At 39.1% G+C, this 16,005-nt stretch overlaps 1 protein-coding gene across 2 annotated transcripts in view; it reads left to right on the plus strand.

The window, feature by feature from the left end:
- Positions 1 to 15,733, plus strand: part of PARL (presenilin associated rhomboid like) — a 63,281-nt gene extending 47,548 nt beyond the window's left edge. Inside the window, exons 8-10 of one of the 2 annotated variants that reach the window (XM_082625852.1) lie at positions 11,253 to 11,354; positions 11,494 to 11,591; positions 15,408 to 15,733. In XM_082625852.1, the coding sequence (XP_082481978.1) occupies positions 11,253 to 11,354; positions 11,494 to 11,591; positions 15,408 to 15,519 (312 nt within the window). In that variant the 3' untranslated portion in view covers positions 15,520 to 15,733. The remainder of the gene's footprint in view (positions 1 to 11,252; positions 11,355 to 11,493; positions 11,592 to 15,407) is intronic. The other variant, XM_082625853.1, reaches the window with a different exon arrangement.
- Positions 15,734 to 16,005: the final 272 nt, after the last annotated feature.

Consider the following 16,005-nt stretch of genomic DNA (forward strand, 5'->3'; position numbering starts at 1 on the left):
CTTTCTCTTTCTGACTTAGTATGATAATCGCTAGGTCCATCCGTGTTGCTGCAAATGGCATTATTTCATTTCTGATGGCTGAGTAATATTCCAGTGTGTGTGTGTGTTTGTGTGTGTGTGTGTGTATCTGTGTATACACACCACATCTTTATCCATTCATCTGTCGATGGACATTTAGGTTGTTTCCATGTCTTGGCTATTGTAAATAGTGCTGTTATGAACATAGTGGTGCATGTACCTTTTCGAATTAATTTTGTCTGGGTGTGTGCCAAAGAGTGGGATTGCTGGATCATATGGCAACTCTATTTTCAGTTTATTGAGGAACCCCCGTACTGTTTTCCATAGTGACTGCACCAATCTACATTCTCACCAACAGTATAAGAGGATTCCCTTTTCTCCACACCCTCTCCAGCATTTGTTATTTGTAGACTTTTTAATGATGGCCTTTATGACCGGTGTGAGGTGGTACCTCATTGTAGTTTTGATTTGCATTTCTCTAATAATTAGCAATGTTGAGCATCTTTTCATGTGTCTATTGGCCATTTATATTTCTCCTTTGAAGAAAAGTCTATTTAGGTGTTCTGCCCATTTTTCGATTGGTTTTTTTTTTGTTTTGTTATTGAATTGTATGACCTGTTTGTATATTTTGGAAATTAAGCCCTCATCGGTCACATCATTTGCAAATATTTTCTCCCATTCCTTAGGTTGTCTTTTCATTTTGTTTATGGTTTCCTTTGCTGTGCAAAAGCTTGTGAGTTTGATTAGGTCCCATTTGTTTATTTTTGTTTTTATTTCTGTTGCCTTGGGAGCCTGACCTAAGAAAACATTGGTACAGTTTATGTTAGAGAATGTTTTGCCTATGATCTCTTCTAGGAGTTCTATGGTATAATATCTTTTGTTTAAGTCTTTAAGTCATTTTGAGTTTATTTCTGTGCATGGTATGAGGGTGTGTTCTAACTTTATTGATTTACGTGCAGCTGTCCAACTTACCCAGCACCACTTGCTGAAGAGACTATCTTTTTCCCATGTTATATTCTTGCCTCCTTTGTTGAAGATTGACTGTAGGTGTGTGGGTTTTTTTCTGGGCTTCCTGTTTTGTTCCATTGAGCTGTATGTCTCTCTTTGTGCCAGTACTACACTGTTTTGATTTCTGTAGCTTTGTAGTACTGTCTGAAGTCTGGAAGGGTTATGCCTCCTGCTTTGTTCTCTTTGCTCAGGATTGCTTTGGCAATTCTGGGTCTTTTATGGTTGTATGTAAATTTTAGGATTATTTGTTCTAGTTCTGTGAAAAATGTCATGGGTAATTTGATAGGGATTGAATTAAATCTGTAGATTGCTTTGGGTAGTATTGCCATTTTAACAGTATTAATTCTTCCAATCCAAGAACATGGGATATCTTTCCATTTCTTTGAATCATCTTTAATTTCCTCTCTTAATGTTTTGTAGTTCTCAGCATATAAGTCTTTCACCTCCTTGGTGAGGTTTATTCCTAAATCCTTTATTTATTTTTTTATGCAATTTTAAAAGGGATTGTTTGTTTCCCTTTCTGATATTTCATTGTTATTGTAAAGAAATGCAACCGATTTCTGTACATTAATCTTGTATCCTGCTACATTGCTGAATTCATTTATCAGTTCTAGTAGTTTTTGTGTGGAGTCTTTAGGGTTTTCTATACATAGTATCATGTCATCTACATATAAGGACAGTTTTAACTCTTCCCTACCAATTTGAATACCTTTTATTTCTTGTCTGATTGCTGTGGCTAGGACTTCCAATACTATGTTGAAGAGAAGTGGTAAGAGTGGGCATCCTTGTCTTGTTCCAGATTTTAGCAGGAATGCTTTCAGCTTTTCACCATTGAGTATTATATTGGCTGTGGGTTTATCATAAATACCTTTTATTATGTTGAGATATGTTCCCTCTGTACTCATTTTTATAAGGTTTTTTATCACAAATGGGTGTTTAATTTTATCAAATGCTTTTTCTGCATCTATTGAGATCATGTGGTTTTTGTCCTTTCTTTTCTTGTGGTGGTGTATCACATTTGTTGATTTGCGTATGTTAAACCATCCTTGTGACCCTAGGATGAATCCAGTTTGGTCGTGTATGACCTTTTTTATGTGTTGTTGGATTCGGTTTGCTAATATTTTGTTGAGAATTTTTGTGTCTGTATTCATCAAAGATATTGGCCTGTAATTTTCTTTTTTGGTAGTGTCTTTGTCTGGTTTTGGTATCAGGGTGATGGTGGCTTTATAGCATGTCTTTGGAAGTGTTCTTTCCTCTTAAGTCTTTTGGAAGAGTTTGAGAGGGAGCAGTACAATTTCTTCTTTGTTTGTTTAGTAGAATTACCCAGTGAAGCCATCTGGTTCTGGACTTCTGTCTGCGGAGAGTTTTTTTAGTTACAGATTCTATTTCATGTCTAGTGATCTGTTCAAGTTATCTATTCTTGATTCAGGTTTGGTGGGCTGTATGTTTCTAAAAAGTTGTCCATTTCTTCTGGATTGTCAAGTTTGTTGGCATATAATTGTTCATAGTATTCTCTTATGTTTTTTTGTATTTCTGTGGTATCAGTTGTGATTTCTCCTCTTTCATATTTGTTTATTTAGGTCTTCTTTCTTTTCTTCTTGATGAACCTGGCCAGAGGTTTGTCAGTTGTTAACCCTTTAAAAGAACCAGCTCTTGATTTTATTGGGTTTTGTCCTATTGTTTTTTTTTAATCTTTGTTTTATTTATTTCCTCTCTGATCTTTAATGTCTCCTTCCTTCTGCTGACTTTAGGTTTTTGTTCTTTTTCTAATTCTTTGAGGTGATGGGTTAAATTTGAGATTATTTGAGATTTTTCTTATATCTTAAAGAAGGCCTGGGGTCTTCCCTGGTGGCGCAGTGGTTGAGAGTCCGCCTGCCGATGCAGAGGACACGGGTCTGTGCCCTGGTCCGGGAAGATCCCACATGCCGCAGAACGGCTGGGCCCGTGAGCCATGGCCGCTGAGCCTGTGTGTCCGGAGCGTGTGCTCCTCAACGGGAGAGGCCACAACAGTGAGAGGCCCACGTATCGCGCAAAAAAAAAAAAAAAAAAAGAAGGCCTGTATTGCTATGAACTTCCCTCTAAGGACTGCTTTTACTGCATCCCATAGATTTTGTATGGTTATGTTTGTAAATAGTTTATCATAGACTGAATTTGCTCACCAACATTATGATAACTTGCTTGCTGTAACTTCATTGATTTAACTTATCACTGGTCTAACTTGTACATAAACTGAATTCTTGTGCTTTGGAAAGTATATCTTCAGTCTCTTTCTTACAAGGTTGCAAGTGTAATAAAATGATCACTAGTGCAGATTCATTTGGAATTCCATTTTGATTTATCTATAGTGCTCTGGAGTGTTTCTCTTTGTATAACTTTTTAGTGGCTGCTCTGGGTACTACAGTCTATATATATCACTTACCACAGTCTACTGGTGGTATCATTTTACCAGTTTGAGTGAAGTGAGCCTTACCTTGCTTTTTGTCCACATACCTTCCCCAAATTATAATCATCTTAAATATTTCCTCTACATACATTTAGAATATCACTGTTATAATTTTTGCTTCAACCATTAAACATAAGTTAGAAAATTCCAAGAGAGAAGGACAGTCTATTGTATTCAAACCCAATTTTTACTTTTTCCATTGTTCTTTCTTTCTGATGTTCCAAGATTTCCTCCTTATATCATTTCATTGTTTAGAAAACTTCTCTTAGCCATTCCTTTAGCCACTAGCCAGTTAGGTCTGCTGGTGACAGATTCTGAAGTTTTTTTCTTTTTTCATTTTTTTTCTACCCTTCATTTCTGAAGGATATTTTCGTTGGATATAAAATTCCAGGCTGACAGTTCTTTCAGCAGTTGAAAAATGTGCCACTTCTTTTGGCCTCCATAGTCTCTGAAGAGAAATTCTTTGTTGTTCAAATAGCTTTTCCCCTATAGGTAAGGTGTCATTTCTCTCACTATTTTCTAGACTTTTCCCGTTGTCTTTAGTTTCAGAAGTTTGACTATATGTCTTGTCATGGATATCTTGTTTATCTTGTTTGGGGTTCACTCAGTTTCTTGAATCTATAGGTTTATGTCTTTTGGGAAATGTTCAACCATTTCTTCACATACTTTTTCAGCCTCACCCTTTTTCTTTTCTCCTTCTGGGACGCTGATGACATGACGTTAGATAGTTTGTTATTATCTCATGGGTCCCTGAAACTCCATTAACTTTTTTTAAAGTCTGTTTTTTCTCGGTTGTTCAGATTGGGTAATTGCTGTTCTGTCTCAAGGTAACTGATTATTTTCTGTCCTTTCCATTCTGCTTGAGCCATTCAGTGTTTTTATTTAGGTTATTGTATTTTTCATTCTAAAGTTTACATTGTTCTTGATATCTCCTATTTCTTTGGGCTTTTCTATTTCTGTACTGTTTTTTTACTTGTTTCAAGCATGTTTGTAATTGCTTGTTGAACCACTTTTATGATGGCTGTTTTAAAATGCTTGTTAGATAATTCTAACATCTGTGTCATCTCGATGTTGGTATCTATTAATTGTCTTTTCTCATTCAAGTTGAGATTTTTCTGGTTCTTGGTATGATGAGTGATTTTTATTTTATTTATTTATTTGGCCACACCTTGCAGCTTGCAGGATCATAGTTCCCTGACTAGGGATCGAACCTCGGCCATGACATTGAAAGTGCCGAGTCCTAACCACTGGACTACCAGGGAATTCCCTGACGAGTGATTTTTAAATGAAACCTGGACATTTTGGATATTACATTATGAGACTTTAATCTTAATTAAATCTACTGTTTAGCAGGCCACCTCTGACAGTGCTGTGATTGCTACTGCCAGGTGAGTGAGGCAGTCCAGGTTCCCCACTCAGTCTATTTGACACTGCGGGGGGAAGAGCTCTTGTTGTTGCAGGGTGGGGAGTTTGGGCTCCCCAGGAGACCTCTACTGATACAGCCCTGGCTAGGAAGAGGAAGAGTGCCTTATTACTGCTGCCTGTGTGACCTCCACTGACACCACCCTGTCAGGGACAGTGGGACACCTCATTACAGTCTGTAAGGCTGGAAGTCCAGGCTCGATGGAGATCGGTCCGCAGTTGTTTCTGTGGTGTTTGGCTGGAGTAAAGTGGTTATTGTCTAAAAGTTTTGTGTCTTGCTAGGCTATGCTTTCTTGGTCCTTTGGCTAGAGAGAGCATTTTCTGGTACAGGCCTATTTTGTCTGAGTTCATTGGTGTTTCCAGGTTGTGAGCTTCTCCAGAGCCCAGTCTGAGCAGCGTGAGGCCAAAAGAAAACCCAGGAAACTCACCACTGTGTCATTCCTTGGATCCTAAGGTTCCTAGCTGGGCTGCTTTACTTTCTCCGTCTTTTAGAGTCATCTTATGTTTGTTTTACATATAATGCCCAGGGTTTTTAGCTGTATGTAGCTTGTAGAAGCAGAAGGCCTCTTAGAGCAAATTCATTTAAAATTCATAGTGTAAAAAAAAAAAATTTATATGGTAGATACATGAAGGTTACATATTAATAAAGAAAAGTACTTAATGAAAATTGTTTACTTATGAAATAAATAAAAATATATGTGCATATTGATTACAAGTTCATAACCAGTGTACATAAACAAATTATTAGTGGAGAATAAAAGATCTTTACCTGTAATCAAAGAAGCAGACCTCTAGGGTCTACATGGGTTTGGGTTCATGAGTCCCTGAAATTATATCTAAAATATGTATGAATTTTTCTGAGGAGGAAGGGTTCATTTTTATTATATTCTTAAAAGCCTCTTACTAGAAAAGGTGAAAATAAAGAATCATGGGGTATGCCAAACATTTGTCTAAAAAGCAAGTTGCAACTTATTGACACATAAATATATTTAAATCTGCGTAGATAAAGGTCACTTTGAGAAAACTTTAGAAGGATAATGGAACTGCGTCCTATCTTTAAAATAATATGATAAGTACAATAAATTATAGTCACAAAGAAACTGACTTTATATACACTACCAAATGTAAAATAGGTAGCTAGTGGGAAGGAGCCGCATAGCACAGGGAGATCAGCTGGGTGCTTTGTGTACACCTAGAGGGGTGGGACAGGGAGGGTGGGAGGGAGACGCAAGAGGGAGGAGATATGGGGATGTATGTATATGTATAGCTGATTCACTTTGTTATACAGCAGAAACTAACACACCATTGTAAAGCAATTATACTCCAATAAAGATGTTAAAAATAAAGTCAGAGGAAAAATGAAATTAAAATAAATAAAATTTAGTAACAAAAAAACTGACTTTACATAGAAATGCACAGCTAATGAGAATTTTCTTTAATATTTAAATTTCTGTAATGAGTGCTTTAGATGGAGATAATAATCTATTTACCATATGATCTGGCCATTTCACTTCTAGGTGTTTACCCAAGAGAAATGAAAGAACACAAAGGGTTATACACAAATGTTCACAGCTTTTTTTGTAACAGCCAAAACTAGAAAAATCTCAAATGTCCATCAGGTGAATGAATATACATATTATGGTATAACCATACAATGGGATATTATTCACCCATGTAAGGGAATAAATTATTGATACAACCACATGGGTGAATTTCAAAATAACTCTACAGAGTAAAGGAAGCCAGACAACAACAAAAAGGAGTATATGCTGTATGATTCCAATAATATAAAACTCAGAGTGAATCTATCTTAACAGAAAGTAGAGAAGTTGTAGCCTAGGAATGGGGGAGGAGCAGGAGGGATGCACTGCAGAGGAGCACCAGGGAACTTTTGGGGATGATGAACTTTTTGGCCACACTCATAATCTTGAGTGTGGCCATGGTTTCATAGGTATTTATGTGTCAAAACTTAATTATAAACTTTAAACATGTGCAGTTTTTTGTGTGTCACTTATACTTCAGTAAACCCAACTTGCTTTTATTTTTTATGTTTAAAGATTTGGGAGTCCTTTGTACTATTCCTGCAAACTTTTCTGTAAGATTTAAGTTATTTCAAATTGGATGTTAAAAAAATACCTAAGAGAAAAATTTCTAAAAGGTGCTCCTATAATTGACTGATTGCCCCTGTAATTAAAAGGAAAGCTCCCTACTTTTTTATATTAAAAGGCTATTTCTGGAAAATAGCATCTACCTCTCTTAATCACCAACTTTTTAGGGTCTTCTGTGTGAAGCGTTGCTTCAGGATAAAGATAAAAGATAAAATCTTACATTTTAGGAATTACTAAAACTTTAAAGACTTATGGGTCCCAGGCATCCCCGAAGTCCGCAGCCCTTTAATATGTAGTTGCCAGTCAGCCTAAACAGGGAAACCAGCTCATGCTGCATTCCTAGGAATGGGATGGGGAAGCTACATGGTGGAAGGGCAGCATTAATATTCCTCAGAAGGAGAACCTAAGACATGAGTTCAGGCAAGTGGACAAAGACAACCCAGGGCTTAGGCTAAAAAAATGAAAGAACAAGGAAACAAAGTCAACTACATATTAAAAGGGATAGGCTGGGTGTTGGAGATACATGTTAATTTTGCAGTGGAGGTTAGGAGTCAGAATTCTGTATTCTCTACTTAAGATCAACTGTCTGCTATTGTATATTTACCAAACTGGCTCCTGTGTAAGTCTGCAATAGTAACACATGAGGTTCTTCAGAAATCCTGACTTCCCTTCACAGGGCAATCGCTGCCTTGTGAAGATACACACACATGCACACACAGCCTCCGTAATTTGTTCACTCTTTCACTGGTTCCCCACTCCACGTCCTTAATGTATCACAGCAGCTTTCAAGGAAGGATATCAGCACTACCTCAGAAGATGGGATTCCCCACAAAACTTGCTGGGTCATGGTTCCTCTAGGGTGCAACATGTTATACTGGCCAAATTTATATTTGTTATGAAAGATTTGTTTTGGCTAGAACTTCAACATCTGCCACTATAATCTACCAGCATATACTGTATTAAGCAGAGTGGATGTCAGTGTCACTGAGAACTTGAAAGTTAAAGAGTAACCCTTCACCTTTCAGGCTTTAAGATGTGCAACTTGAGTATCCTAGATTTTTAAATAAAACCTAAAAAAGTCAACTCAACAAAACCCAGAAGAAATCAAGTTGAGACCTTATTTTCTGAGAGAGAAAAAAACCAATAAAATTACACTTTTCCCCCAAATGAAACAAATATAATTTGGTTAGCTGAATTGAAAGAAGAGCACTAAAATCCTGTACCCTCTAAATTGCTTCTCCATAGATGATTGTATTCTCCATCTGAAGTCCTCATTACAGAAACTTAAATATTAAAGAAAATTCTCATTAGCTGTGCATTTCTATGTAAAGCCAGTTTCTTTGTGACTATAACTTACTGTACTTATTATACATTAAACATTTATGTGTCCGAATAAATTGCAACTTTTTTATTTTTTTTAATGACATTTTTATTTTATTTATTTATTTTTTGGTCGCACCGTGTGGCTTGCGGGATCTTAGTTCCCCAACCAGGGATTGAACCTGGGCCCCTGGCAGTGGAAGTGCAGAGTCCTAACCACTGGACCACCAGGGAATTCCTACAACTTGCTTTTTAGACAGATGTTTAGCCTACCCCATGCAGAGATTCTTTGTTTTCACCTTTTTTAGTCAGAGGCTTTTAATGAAAATGGACCCCCTTTTTTAAAAAAGGCTGTGGAAATGGTCCAGCTTTTAGGAGACCAAGGAGACATGGCAACTAAATGCAATACGTGGGGAAAAACAGCTGCAAGGGCATTAGTGGAACAATTGATAAAACTGGAATATGTTTATAGATTAAATGAAAGTATAATATATCAGTATAAAATTTCTTAAAATTGAGAACTGTATTGTAGGATATATAAAGATATTCAAGTTCTTAGGAAATATACACTGAAGTATTTAGGGGTAAAAGGGTATGATATATGCAGCCTACTCAAATGGTTCAGGAAAAAAAGTACAGATATAAAGAAAAAATGATAAGTGAAATGTGGCAGAATGTTGAAAATTGGTGAATCTGGTTCAGGAGTATTTTGGAGTTTTTTTCAAAGTGAAACAGACCTAAATGTAAAACCTAAAATAAAAACTTACAGAAGAAAACATAGGAAAAAACTCTTTGTGACCTTATTTTAGGCAAAGATTTCATAGTTGAGAGACCAAAAAGCACAAATTAATAAATCAGGGCTTCCCTGGTGGCGCAGTGGTTGAGAGTCCGCCTGCCGATGCAGGGGACGCGGGTTCATGCCCCGGTCCGGGAGGATCCCACATGCCGCGGAGCGGCTGGGCCTGTGAGCCATGGCCGCTGAGCCTGTGTGTCCGGAGCCTGTGCTCCGCAACGGGAGGGGCCACAGCGGTGAGAGGCCCGTGTACTGCATGCATGCATGCATGAATGAATGAATGAATGAATGAATGAATCAATCAGACGTCATGTAAGTTAAAAACTTACACTCTTCCAAAGACACTGTTAAAAGACAAGATACATGCTGAAAGAAAAGATTTACATGTCAGAAGTCTGATATAGGACTTGTGTCTAGACTATATAAAGAAAAATTCAAAAAGAATGAGCAAAGGGTTTGAACAGACACTTGAAAGAAGATGTATGGATAGCAACTAAGCAAATGAAAAGATGAACATCATTAGTTGTTAGGAAAATGAAAATAAAAACCACACTGAGATATCACTATAAACCTATATTACAGATTTAAAAGACTGACCATACCAAGTGTTGGTGAGGCTGTGGAGGAACTGGAAATCTCATACACTGCTGGTAGGAAAGTAAAACACTAAAACCACTTTGGAAAACAGTTTGGCAGTTGCTGTGCTTCCCCATCATAACTGATTATATTTTGTTGGTTTTACTCATTTATGTCTTTCATGCCAGTCTGTAAGCTCCACTAAGGCAGAGACTGTCAATTTTGTTCCCCTCCGTATCCCCATCATCTAGCATAGTGCCTGGTAGGACTCAAGTATTTGAATGAATGATTATCATGAGATTTAATGTAAACAAGGGATTATGATCCAATTTCTCAAGTATTGTAACATTTAGAGGAATTAGGAACATGTATAACATTAAGAAAGTTTAGTTAAATTATCATAATTTATCCAGGAGATATTTCATAGCCATTATCAATTTAAATTATGAAGGTTATGTAGCAATGTGGAAAAACACAATAGATGATAAAACTATACAGTAATTATAATTTCAATTATAACAAGAAATGGTTGACTTACTGGTCATAAGGTTTTTAAGTTTCAATTTTTATTCTCAAATACAAGGCTGTTGGGGAAAGTGCTTCTCAAGCATGTGTGTCCCTGGGAGGATGCTGTGGGGGGGGGGGGTGTCATGCAGAGCCATGGGATAAATTTGGCATGCTTTCCTGGAGCGGAACATTTGTCAAACGTTTTAAGGAAAATGTTTAGTGTTATAATGAAGTAGGATACAAATTTCACGTGATTTATGGTAAAGCATTAAATTTGGGAGAAATTCCACACATGTGGGTTTCTTTGGGCAAATTCATGCTCACTCTCTGGTTCGAGGAGTTTTGGTTTGTTTTTTTTTTTCTTTTATTTATTTATTTATTTATTTATTTGGTTGTGTTGGGTGTTCGTTGCTGCATGTGGTGGGCTTTCTCTAGTTTCAGCGACTGGGGGCTACTCTTCATTGCGGTGCGCGGGCTTCTCATTGCGGTGGCTTCTCGTGGAGCAAGGCTCTAGGCGTGTGGGCTTCAGTAGTTGTGGCACGTGTGGGCTCAGTAGTTGTGGCTCATGGGCTCTAGAGCGCAGGCTCAGTAGTTACAGCACACAGGCTTAGTTGCTCCGCGCACGTGGGATCTTCTGGACCAGGGCTCGAACCCATGTCCCCTGCATTGGCAGGCAGATTCTTAACAACTGCGCCACCAGGGAAGTCCCTCGAGGAGTTTTGTTGAAGTTTGAGAAGTCCTTTTTTAGTCATTAAATGAAATGATGCATGTGACACACATAACACTGTCCCTGAAGTTCATTAACTGCTGACATGCTGATTGTTACATCTTATTGCCTGTAGTTCAGTCCTTGCCAGGTGGTTACCATATCACGGACTTAGAGTCCCTTTGCCTGATATTTTGTACGTTAGTAACGGAAAGCTTTTTAACTTTGTGCTCACCTAGAAATGTGTGGCTTGTAAGCTTTCTGGAAAAAGTATTTCTACTTTAGACGTTATAGTCACTAAGCAGTTGCACAATGAGAGTTTCATTTTTTCCCCAATGTGTTAATTTGCAGTCGGGCGCAATCATGACTGTCCTTGCAGCTGTCTGCACTAAGATCCCAGAAGGGAGGCTCGCCATTATCTTCCTTCCAATGTTCACGTTCACGGCAGGGAATGTGAGTATTTTTATGAAGTGAAGTGCTGGGGACAGTGGTGATATTTTTACATTGACTGAATTCTTGCCCTTAAATTAGAAATGTCAATGCTGGAGGAATCAAAGTTGTATCAGTTCTGTTCTCTTTTGCTGGCTTTCAGGCCCTAAAAGCCATTATTGCCATGGATACAGCAGGAATGATCCTGGGATGGAAATTTTTTGATCATGCAGCACATCTTGGGGGAGCTCTCTTTGGAATGTAAGTTTGAGTATGATTGACTGTTACACTGCTTTCTCAGCTCATCTCCCTCCCCCCACCCCTAAGGAAGGCAGAATAAGGCAGTTACTTCTGTGATGGAAGCAGGGCAGCTGGGGTTGGGAGGGCAGGGAAATCGCAACATGGTTTGCTTTGGTCTTGAGCAGCTTCACCGTATGAGATGGGAACGTGAGACTGTTGGCCCTGCCCCTGCCTCGGTCATTTGCAGAGGGAGACCATCTGTGCCTTTACCCTCCCCTTAACCTCAAGTCACCTGAACTCATGACTGTCAAAATTCCTAGTCCTTCATGGAGACTGTTACCCAGCCCCCTAGTCTGTGCTGTATTCCTTTCCCCACTCTCAAGCCACATCTCCCCTGCCTAGTCCCTACCCTGCTCCCCTACCTGTCTACCACTGACCTCACCAGTGCTGGGCAGACACCCGGAGTGGGTGGAACTGGTCCTCTGCTTGCGATGAGTGTGCAGGTGCCTGCTGCACGACTGGAGTAGAGGCCAGATGTCATAAACTCGTGTTGACTATTTATTGAGCATCTGTTATGTTGCAGGCACTGAGCTAGTTACCTTGCGGTATATAATTATTACCTCTGTTTCACTGATGGAAACTGAGGCTCAGAAGTGATCTTCCCTAGGTCAAACAGCTCTTAAGTAGCAGAGCAGAGATTTAATACACCCAGATCCAAAGCCCTCCCCGCCTCTGTCACACCACAGTGATTACAGTTACATTGTGGTTACAAGATCTCCCACTTGTGCTTCAGGCAATGGACGCCTGCCTAAAACATAGTGCTGTAGCGACGCTGTCATAGAACATCCTCAGGACTCCTGGAGTCCATCTGACCGTGAGAGGCCCTTCAGCAGAGCTGTTGTCTGTCTGATATGCTGGATCCCTGATGGCCTCTCTTTTCTTGCATACTGTTGCCTTTTACCCTTATTTGGTTTTTACTTTATTTCACAACAATGGGAAACCTTCGTTTTTTGGGGTTTTTTTTGCGGTACGCGGGCCTCTCACTGTTGTGGCCTCTCCCGCTGCGGAGCACAGGCTCCGGACGCACAGGCTCAGCGGCCATGGCTCACGGGCCCAGCCGCTCCGTGGCACGTGGGATCTTCCTGGACCGGGGCACGAACCTGCGCCCCCTGCATCGGCAGGCGGACTCCCAACCACTGCACCACCAAGGAAGCGCCCTTAGTTTTTTAATTAAAAAAAAAAAAGTAGAAAAATCTACTCTAAGTGGAGTTTTGCCCAGTAGGCGGTGGAACTAAATGCCATTATGCCATTTATAATTTTCAGTGATGATTAAAGAATAGCATGTGTGAGTTCGAGCTTTAACAGCAGCCCATTATAAATAGTATAAACTGACCTGGTATTACAGTATGAGAAACATAAAGACTGATGAAAAGGGGTTTTGTTTTATTAACTCCAAATTTACCTGGCTCCTTCCATGTATACTTAAAGGATCTTCTCCACAGCAGTTTTTTATTCCTCTCAACTATAATTAGATGACCTTTTTCTGTTCTGAAAACTGGATCAAATGTATTTTAAAGTCCAGAATCTGAAAGGCAGAGGAATCCTTTCTCTTTGCTGTTTCTAATTTCAACTCCATTCGTTTACTAGATCTTGGTCATATCTAGAATTCATCTTTTCTAACATCTTTAATGGTAAAGATTCCTCAGTCTAGATTAAAGATGTTAGAAAAGGTAAAGATCTGTTAGCAACCTCCTGCGCATTGCTTTGACATTATGTCCCTGACCACATTTTATGGTCTTCACCTTGTACTGCTGCAGTAATGATAGCTAATGTATATTGAGTATTTGCTGTGTGCCTACGCTAAGGAGTAATTTAATACTCTTAACATCCTGTGAGGTAGTCCAATTTACAGAAAGGAAACTGCTTAAAGAAGGGAGTTATCCAAGGTCACACAGTGAGTCATTGCAGAGCTGGAGTTTCAGACTGAGCACTAGACTGTGAGGCTGCTACCAAAAACAAACAGAAAAAAAGATACCTCAAAAACTAGTCAGTTTGAAATATTTTCCTAATTTTAATTTAACCAAATGACCAATTACATTTGAACTTATGAGTTTAATCAAAACAATGTACCTGTAAGATTAAAGTGTTTGACTCTTTGCTTGAAATAAGTAGGTTAAAAAGATTTGAGAAGACACTTTACTAATGGAGAGTTCCCGACAGGTGTTTCATTTCTTGTAAGAGTTTTATAATTGCATTTGAATCATAGGGTGATCCTTTTTCTCTTGTTTTAAGTTCACCAGAGAACGTCACTCTAAGCCCAAAAGAATTTTGTTAACATGCCTCTTAATTAATTTGCATGTTTTTAAAATGCTTTTTTCTTTCTGTAAATTTACTGATTATTTTTCAAAATTTTAATGGTGACTTTTTTTTTTTTTTTTTTTGCGGTATGCGGGCCTCTCACTGTTGTGGCCTCTCCCGTTGCGGAGCACAGGCTCCGGATGCGCAGGCCCAGCGGCCATGGCTCACGGGCCCAGCCGCTCCGCGGCATATGGGATCCTCCCAGACCGGGGCACGAACCCGTATCCCGTGCATCGGCAGGCGGACTCTCAACCACTGCGCCACCAGGGAGGCCCAATGGTGACTTTTTATGATTAAATTTTAACTATATTTAGTGAGAATTCAGATTCAGGTACAGTTCAAGCCCTTTGTAATAAAAAAAATACATGCTCCAAACATTAAGAAAATGTTAAAACATTAAACTGCCATTCTGATATCAATTAAGTTGAATAGAGCATTTTTTCAGTCAGGTGTCTAAGATGAAAGATCAACAAAATCTAGTTTCTGCCTCAGGGAACATGAAATCTGTTTGGGGAAACCAGGGCAAAAATAAAAGTTTCAATAACAAAAGCTTTTTAAAATAGCCATTCCAAATGCCCCTCCTCCAGGGAAGCTCCCCGGGGAGGCAGATGCCTTTGAGCTTCTCGTGCAGCCTGTGCTGCCCTCGGGTAGAGCTCCTGGTCGTGCAGAAGACCCCGGGCCGTGGGCTTCTGATCTCACTCCCTGTGTGTTCCTCAGCTTAAGCAGATGCTCCTGAGAGGCTGAAGTGTAGCCCCGTGGTTAGAGCACAGGTTACAGGGTCGGATTTGGTTTCTAGTCTCAGTTTGGTCATTCCTAGTTGTGCAGCCTGAGCAAGTTAAATTACTAAACCTCTCAGTGTTTCAGCTTCCTCGGCTCATTGCTTCAGGCTGCTTTTAGGCATTGTTTAACAGAGGATGGGGATTGGAGCTGTATTTTAAAAGGTGGGCAGAATTTGGATCCTTTTGTGTAGCCAGGCTGAAGGTGAGAGGCATTTAAATTAGTATAGCCATCATTATTAGTAAATTCTGATTCTGACATTTCTTACACTTGATATAACAAAAAGAGTCCAGGCTTAGAATCACTCTGACCTACTAGTGAGTGCTTGATTGACCACTTAGAAGCTGTTAGCGCCTTGGGCAAATGACTTTCTTTCAGACTTGATTTCTTCGTGTTTGTAAATGGGAAAAGTGATACTTGATTTGCAGGGTTGTGGTGAATTAAAAGTAGTGTGTGTGAAGTACTTACAGTTTTGGAGCAGTCACACATGGTCCATCCTATTTCCATCTTTTATGTCTTCTGTATATTAAAGGTAAGTCATTGATCTACATTAAATAAATTAATCAGCTATTTTAATATGCTGGATAGTAAATGACAGTGGCATTCAGTTTTTAAAACGTCAGCTTGTTATCATCATAGTACTTGGCATTTGTATGTCGTACTGTTTGAATGTTGGACCTGGTTTGTTTTTCTTTTCCCCAGATGGTATATTACTTATGGTCATGAACTCATTTGGAAGAACAGGGAGCCTCTAGTGAAAATTTGGCATGAAATGAGGACTAACGGCCCCAAAAAAGGAGGTGGCTCTAAGTAAAACTGGGGTTGGACAATACTGGTACGACTGGTCCATGCTGCCTGAAGCCCTAGGAATGCATCGGCCCTGGAGTGACCACATCTTTGCTCCTGCCTGGAAGACACTGAGCATCTAGCTTTCCCAGTATTTTAAACTATGTCCCCAGTACATGTCTCATTAGAAAATGAATTATGACAAAGTTGTGAAATAAAGGTTTATATCTCTAGTTTGTAAACAGCGGGTATATGTCTCTTTTGAAGAGCACTAATGCTGCCCTGGAATCTTGCTCTTCGTTGTTATATTTAACATAGTTTGAGTACATGGAAAGGTCTGATTGGAACTCAGAGGCGCTTATTTCTTAATGTTGGCCTTCTAGCACCTCTGCTAAATATTTACTCTTACTTACTTACCCCTTTCCTTGCTTGGTTGACAGGTAAAAGTTAAGAGCATCTTCTCTCTGGCATGGGTCTGAAATAACAGCTGCAATATTTTCTAAATTTTCCCAAA

This window comes from Mesoplodon mirus (genome assembly GCF_964341445.2).
Source record: "Mesoplodon mirus genome assembly, chromosome: 6".
Lineage (NCBI taxonomy): Eukaryota > Metazoa > Chordata > Mammalia > Artiodactyla > Ziphiidae > Mesoplodon > Mesoplodon mirus.